This window comes from Salvelinus sp. IW2-2015, unplaced genomic scaffold, assembly GCF_002910315.2.
Source record: "Salvelinus sp. IW2-2015 unplaced genomic scaffold, ASM291031v2 Un_scaffold3078, whole genome shotgun sequence".
Lineage (NCBI taxonomy): Eukaryota > Metazoa > Chordata > Actinopteri > Salmoniformes > Salmonidae > Salvelinus > Salvelinus sp. IW2-2015.
The window spans coordinates 19,182-27,662 of record NW_019944369.1 but is presented as its reverse complement, the minus strand read 5'-3'; the positions used below and the strand labels follow the sequence as shown (position 1 = coordinate 27,662).

Genomic DNA, 8,481 nt, shown 5'->3' with positions numbered 1-8,481 from the left:
CAGAGGGACCGACGATGATCCAGGGGACCGGTCGATGATCCAGGGGGGAGCCGGCGATGACCAGGGAACCGGAGATGATCCAGGGGGACCGGTCGATGATCCAGGGACCGGACGATGATCCAGGGGACCGGCGTCGATGATCCAGGGGACCGGTCGATGATCCAGGGGACCGAGAGATATCGGACGATGATCCAGGGGACGGTCGATGATCCAGGGGACCGGACGATGATCCAGGGGGACCGGTCGATGATCCAGGGGACCGCGACGATGATCCAGGGACGGTCGATGATCCAGGGGAGGACGATGATCCAGGGGACTGGTCGATGATCCAGGGGACTGGACAATGATCCAGGGGACGGTCGATTTTGTATTGGGCCTTGGAATCTATTTACTTGTCATCCATCATCTAACTGTTTTTACAAGTGGTGTTGACATAATGACATTGTCAAACTCTGAGTTGCAAGTTATACTCATTATTTAACTGTTGTTGTGTGTCAGGTATGCTCATTTATTTAACTGTTGTGTTGTCAGGTATTGCTCATTATTTAACTGTTGTGTTGTCAGGTATGACTCATTATTTAACTGTTGTGTTGTCAGGTATGCCATATTTAACTGTTGTGTTATCAGGTATGCCATTATTTAACTGTTGTGTTGTCAGGTATGCCATTATTTAACTGTTGTGTTGTCAGTATACTCATATTTAACTGTTGTGTCAGGTATACTCATTATTTAACTGTTGTGTTGTCAGGTATACTCATTATTTAACTGTTGTGTTGTCAGGTATACTCATTATTTAACTGTTGTGTTGTCAGGTATGCCATTATTTAACTGTTGTGTTGTCAGGTATGCTCATTATTTAACTGTTGTGTTGTCAGGTATGCCCATGTCCTCTATGTCTGGCCCTCAGTCAGGCCCTGTTCCCACCATCACTATGCCAGGACAAAATCAGAACACACGGACCCAAACCCTGGCCTGAAGGTTAGTCTGACTCAGTTAATCTTAACCCAAACCCTGACCTGAAGGTTAGTCTGACTCAGTTAATCTTAACCCAAACCCTGGCCTGAAGGTTAGTCTGACTCAGTTAATCTTAACCCAGACTCTGGCCTGAAGGTTAGTCTGACTCAGTAATCTTAACCCAGACCCTGGCCTGAAGGTTAGTCTGAATCAGTTATTCTTAACCCAGACCCTGGCCTGAAGGTTAGTCTGAATCAGTTAATCTTAACCCAGACCCTGGTCTGAAGGTAGGTTAGTCTGACTCAGTTAATCTTAACCCAGACCCCTGGGCCTGAAGGTTAGTCTGAATCAGTTAGTCTTAACCCAGACCCTGGCCTGAAGGTTAGTCTGACTCAGTTAATCTTAACCCAGACCCTGGTCTGAAGGTAGTCTGACTCAGTTAATCTAACCCAGACCCTGGTCTGAAGGTTAGTCTGGCACATCTGACTCAATTCCTCATCAATGGCGCCTTAACAGTTCTAACAGTCAGTTTCTTAACAGGTGCATGTTTATCCATAATTGAAAAGAAATTTCATAAATTCATCAAGTGAAGCGTGTGGATGCTCCTCATTAATCACATCAGACCAACAAATATTTTAACATCATCTGCAGAGTCACAACAAAATCTTTGTATGATCTCCGATACTATTTTAGGCCCAGCTGTTGGAACTTTGGTTTCCTGGATATAGCCACTATATTGTGATCACTGCATCCAATAGGTACGGATACAGCTTTAGAATAAACTTCTACAGTTATTAGTAAAAATGTGATGGATACATGTGGATGATCTTGTTCCTGTAGTGTTTGTAAACACCCTGTTAGGGTTGATTAATAACCTGAACCAGATTCCAGGCACTGGTACAGTGAGAAGCTTCCTCTTGAGCGGACAGCTTGATGAAAACCAGTCAATATTCAGGTCCCCAAGAAAGAGACTTATCTGTTTACATCACATTACACTATCAAGCATTTCACACATTATTTACAGTGCATTCGGGAAAGTATTCAGACCCTTGACTTTTGCCACATTTTGCTACGTTATAACCTTATTATAAAATGTATTAAATAGTTTGTTTCCCTCATCAATCTACACAGCAAAAACTCGATAATGACAAAGCAAAAAAACAAATAAAATAAAAAACAAAATATGACATTTACGTAAATATTCAGACGTTTTTACTCCAGTACTTTGTTGAAGCACCTTTTGACAGCGATTACAGCCCGAGTCTTCTTGGTATGACGCTACCATCTTGGCACACCTGTATTTGGGAGTTTCTCCTATTCTTCTCTGCACTTCCTCTCAAGCTCTGCAGGTTGGATGGGAGTGTCGTTGCACAGCTATTTTGAGGTCTATCCAGAGACGTTCAATCGGGATCAAGTCCGGGGTTGGCTGGGCCACTCAAGGACATGCAGAGACTTGTCCCGAAGCCACTCCTGCTTTCTCTTGGGCTGTGTGCTTAGGTCGTTGTCCTGTTGGAAGGTGAACCTTCACCCCAGTCTGAGGTCCTGAGCGCTCTGGAGAAGGTTTTCATCAAGGATCTCTCTGTACTTTGCTCCGTTCATTCTTCCCTTTATCCTGACTAGTGTCCCAATCCCTGCCGCCTGAAAAATATCCCACAGCATAATGCTGCCACCACCCCATGCTTCACTGTAGGGATGGTTGCCAGGTTTCCTCCAGACGTGGTGCTTTGCATTCATGCCAAAGAGTTCAAACTTGTTTCATCAGACCACATAATCTTGTTCCTCATGGCCTTAGGGTGCCTTTAGGCGCCTTTAGGCAAAATCCAAGTGGGGTGTGATGTGCATTTTACTGAAGAAGTGGCTTCCCACTGGCCACTCCACCATAAAGGCCTGATGTGGAGTGCTGCCAGCAAGATGGTTGTCCTTCTTTGAAATTTCTTGCATTCTCCACAGAAGAACTCTGGGAGCTCTGTCAGAATGACATCGGTTCTTGTCCACCTTTCGGACCAAGGCCCTTCTCCCCCGATTGGTCAGACGACCAGCTGGAACACGGAGACAGTGACTTACTTACTAAGTGTGAATGGGTGTAGACTCTGGAACAGGAGCCAAAATGACTACTAACTAGTGTTGGATGTGTAGACTCTGGAAGAGAGCCCATGACTACTACTAGTGTGGATGTGTTAGACTCTGAACAGGAAGCCATGACTTACTACTAGTGTGGATTGTAGACTCTGGAACAGGAGCCCATGACTACTTACTAGTGTGGATGTGCTGACTCTGGAACAGGGAGCCATGACTACTACTAGTGTGGATGTGTAACTCTGGAAGAGGAGCCCATGACTAACTAACTAGTGGGATGTGTTAGACTTCTGGAAGAGGAGCCATGACTACTACTAGTGTGGATGTGTAACTCTGGAACAGGGAAGCCATGACTACTACTAGTGTGATGCTGTAGACTCTGGAACAGGAGCCATTTGAACTACTACAATGTGGATGTTTTGTTAGACTCTGGAACAGAGCCATGACTACTACTAGTGTGCGTTTGTACTTGCCTTTAACCCAAAGCCCAACCTGTCGGTTAAATTATTACCAGCTCTGAAGTTCCACCAATCAATGTTGATTCAATCAAAATGTGGCTAGATATTTTAGCTACTGAAAATGAGCAGCTATGTGAATGCTGTCTGTTAACCTCTGACGGCTACTTTGTTCTAGCTATTTGTTAACAATCTAATCACATCATTGTTTTCGCCAGACAGCGTGGTGTATGGAAACAATCTCCACGACCAAGGGAGAATCTTGTAGTGTGTAAACATGGTTTTAGTTGTGCTTCACCACTATGTTGAAATACAGAACAACAGGAAAAGACTGTCGTTTAATGTTGAGAGCTCAGGCGATTTGAAAGTCGTGCATGTGTACACCCCTTATCAGTCTGGCTCAGGTTAAAATCCTAACCCCAGACCCTGCCGAAAGGTTAGTCTGGCCTCAGTTAATCCTAAACCCAAACCCTTTGGTTTGAAGGGTTTTAGTCTGACGCAGTTAATCCCTAACCCAGACCCCTGGCCTGAAGGTTAGTCTGGCTCAGTTAATCCTAACCCCAAAACCCGTGGTTTTGAAGTTAGTCTGGCTCAGTTTAATGTGGGATTAGTCGTATTGATTGATTTATGTAATGTGATTGATCACAGATGTTTGTGCTCTTCCTGTTTCAGGTCAACGGTGGTGATACTCCCAGCAACCCCAGAAGCTTCTAGCTTCCGCCACCCGCAGGTTGTAGCGACCGCCTCACCTGCCCCACACAGGCCCCCTCCCCCTTCGGACCCCATGTCCCGGGCCCCTCTATTACCCATCAGCCCCAGGGACAAGCAGCCGTCGCCCGAAACTCATCACACTGCAACAGCAAACAGAACCGCGCTCACGCCGATCCAGGAAAACCACAGGGCCTGGACCCCACAGAGATCCGCGGAGGAGAGAGGACAAGGTAACCCCTGACCTCTTAATCGTGACCTGTTTAGAATCCACCAGAGGCCTGGACCCCACAGAGATACTGGCAGGAGAAAGGAGTCTCTTCTACCCCCTGACCGCTAGAAACACAGGGCCTGGCCCCACAGAGATTCCTGCAGAGAGAGAGTACAGGAACCCCTACCTCTTAGAATCCACAGCCTGGACCCAACAAGAGATTTACTGCAGGAGAGAGAGTACAGGTAACCCCTGACCTCTTAGAAACACAGGGCCTGGACCCCACAGAGATCCTGCAGCGAGAGAGAGTTACAGTAACCCCTGACCTCGTAGAATCCACAGGGCCTGGGACCCCACAGAGATCCTGCAGGAAGAGAGTACAGGTAACCCCTGGACCTCTAATCGTGACCTGTTTAGAATCCACCAAGGGCCTAGGACCCCACAGAGATACTGCAGGAGAGAGAGAGTACAGGTAAACCCCTGACCGTCTTAGAAATCCCAGGCCTGGACCCAACAGAGATACTGCAGGAGAGAGAGTTACAGGGTAACCCGCTGACCTTCTTAGAGCCACAGGGCCCTGGACCCAAACAGAGATCGCTGCAGGAGACCAAACCAACACGATGGTGACCGACACAACACAAGTGACGTCATTCAGAGTGCGCAGGCTGGAACACTATGCTGAAAACACCTCGGTTTGCTATCTCTCTTCTGGCTGAATGGCAGGTGTGAATGTCTGACTGTTAACCTTTGAGGCTACTTTGTTCTAGCTATGTTAACAATCTAATCACATCATTGTTTTCGCCAGACAGCGTGGTGGTATGGAAAAAATCTCACGACCAAGTGAAGAATCTTGTAGTGTGTAACATGGTTTTAGTTGTGCTTACCACTATGTTGGCAATACAGAACAACTACAGGAAAGACTGTCGTTTAATGTGAGAGGCTCAGCGATTTTGAAAGTCGTGGCCTGAAGGTTAGTCTGACTCAGTTAATCCTAACCCAGACCCTGGCCTGAAGGTTAGTCTGGCTCAGTTAATCCTAACCCAGACCCTGGCCTGAAGGTTAGTCTGGCTCAGTTAATCCTAACCCAAACCCTGGTTTGAAGGTTAGTCTGACTCAGTTAATCCTAACCCAGACCCTGGCCTGAAGGTTAGTCTGGCTCAGTTAATCCTAACCCAAACCCTGGTTTGAAGGTTAGTCTGGCTCAGTTTAATTTGGATAGTCTAATTGATTGATTTATGTAATGTGATTGATCACAGATGTTTGTGCTCTTCCTGTTTCAGGTCAAGGTGGTGATACTCCCAGCAACCCCCAGAAGCTTCTAGCTCCGCCACCCAGTGGTAGACCCTCACCTGCCCCACCCCAGGCCCCTCCCCCTGGACCCATGTCCGGCCCCTCTATTACCCATCAGCCCCAGGGACAGCAGCCGTCGCCCGTCATCACACTGCAACAGAAACAGAACCGCGTCACGCCGATCCAGAAACCACAGGGCCTGGACCCCACAGAGATCCTGCAGGAGAGAGAGTACAGGTAACCCCTGACCTCTTAGAAGATCCTGCAGGAGACCAACAACACGAGTGACCGACACAACACAAGTGACGTCATCAGAGTGCGCAGCTGAAACACTATGCTGAAAAACACTCTGTTTGTTATTTTTTGACAAAATATATTCGCCCAGAGTGGCGGCTGCGGTCTAAGCACTGCATCTTAGTGCTAAAGGCGTCACTACAGACCCTGGTTCGATTCCAGGCTGTATCACAACCGGCCGTGACTGAATACCATAGGGCGGCCACAATTGGCCCAGCGTTCGTACGGGTTACACAAAACTCAAACCGGCTGCGTGTGTGCGCCATCGTGCATAAATGTATTTTGTCCCCCCACACCAAACGCATAACCCTAACCCCTCATCATCATCCTACCACATTCCTCATGGGCACTACCTCATCATCATCCTACCACTCTCCCCATGGGCACTACCTCATCATCATCTACACATTCCCATGGGCACTACCTCATCATCATCTACCATTCTCCCATGGGCACTACCTCATCATCATCCTACCACATCTCCCCAATGGACACTACCTCATCCTACCACTCTTCCCACGGGCACTACCTCATCATCATCCTACCACTCTCCCATGGCCACTACCTCATCCTACCCATCTCCCCACGGGCACTACCTCATCATCATCCTACCACATTCCCCATGGGCCTACCTCATCATCATCCTACCACATTCCCCATGGGCACTACCTCATCATCATCTTACCAATTTTCCATGGGCACTACCTCATCATCATCCTACCACAATTCCCATGGCACTACCTCATCATCATCCTACACATTCCCCATGGGCACTACCTCATCATCATCTACCACATTCCATGGGCACTACCTCATCATATCCTACCCACTCGCCCATGGGCACTACCTCATCATCATCCTACACATTCCCCATGGGCATACCTCCTCATCATCCTACCACATTCTTCATGGGCACTACCTCATCATCATCCTACCACATTCCCATGGGTACTACGTCTCATCATCCTAACATTCCCCATGTGCACTACCTCATCATCATCCTACCACATTCCCCATTGGCATCTACCTCATAATCCTACCACATTCCTCATGGGTACTACCTCATCATCATCCTACCACTCTCCCCATGGGCACTCACTCATCAATCATCCTACCACTCACCCATGGGCACTAGCTCATCAATCCCTACCACTCTCCCCATGGGTACTACCTCATCATTATCCTACCACTGTCCCCACGGGCACTACTCATCATTATCTACCACTCTCCCCATGGGCACTACCTCATCATCATCCTACCACATTCCCACGGGCACTCCTCATCATTATCCTACCACTCTCCCATGGGCACTAAAACCTCATCCATCATCCTACCACATTCCCCACGGGCACTATCTCTCATCATCCTACACATTCCCCACGGCACTACCTCATCATATCCTAACCAGTCTCCCCATGGGCACTACCTCATCATCATCCTACACTCTCCCCATGGGTACTACCTCATCCATTATCCCTACACTCTCCCCACGCGGCACTAGCTCATCATCATCCTACCACTGTCCCCATGGGCACTACCTTCATCATCATCACCCACTCTCCCACGGGCACTAGTCTCATTATCCTACCACTCTCCCCACGGGCACTAGCTCATCATTCTCTCCTCCCCAGCTGGCAGGCCCGTATCGCCCACGGATCCGGGAGCTGGAGAGTCTACCTGGAGCTCTGCCTCCGGACTGAGGAGTAAACGCACGGTGGAACTCAAGGCTCTGAGACTTCTCACTCTTCCAGCGACAGGTATGACGTCACCTCAGCATAAACGCTCCATGACCACTTCTAAGGACATGTCGCTCACTACCATCTAGACCCAGACTAGCAACACTGTCATCACCCAAAATGAAAGAACCCAGCCCATCATTGTCATGTATTAGATGTAGCTGTTAGCATTTTCCTAATGTCATACACATTCCTCCTCTCCTCCGGATGCTGCGTCAGGATCGTGGTCCAGTGATGCGTAGAGACACCACCTGAGACAGCCTGAACTCAAGGCTTACAGCAGAGGAGCAAGCGCCAGACAACGTGAGGGAGGCTCGCATGACAAGAGAAACTGGAGAACACAGCAGAAGAGAACAGAGAGATACCGCAGACAGAAACACCAGGTGAGTGAACTCTCTGGCAATTACTCTGTCTTATGTTCTGCTGAACAAAATCTGTCAACAGCTACACACACTCAGGACACACACAAACATGCACCACAGGTCTCTTCACAGTCCCCAAGTCCAGACAGACTCTGGGAAGCACACAGTACTAATAGGAGCCCATGACTACATGGAACAGTTTTCCACATCAGTTACCAAGATGCAGTAAAATCTGAATTAATACAACAGATAACACACCTCACGGCACCAATGCAGCACTGTGAATACACACCACACCACACACACACACCACACACAACACACACACACCACACAACACACACACACACACACACACAACACACACACACACACACACACACCACTCAATGCCT

General features: G+C 48.2%; 1 protein-coding gene across 1 annotated transcript in view; it reads left to right on the top strand.

Moving 5' to 3' along the window:
- The window catches only part of LOC112075306 (probable global transcription activator SNF2L2), a 56,531-nt gene that overhangs the window by 29,343 nt on the left and 18,707 nt on the right, over positions 1-8,481 (top strand). Inside the window, 4 exon segments of the mRNA XM_070440860.1 lie at positions 876-949; positions 951-978; positions 5,685-5,931; positions 7,620-7,641. Of these exon segments, the coding sequence (XP_070296961.1) occupies positions 876-949; positions 951-978; positions 5,685-5,931; positions 7,620-7,641 (371 nt within the window).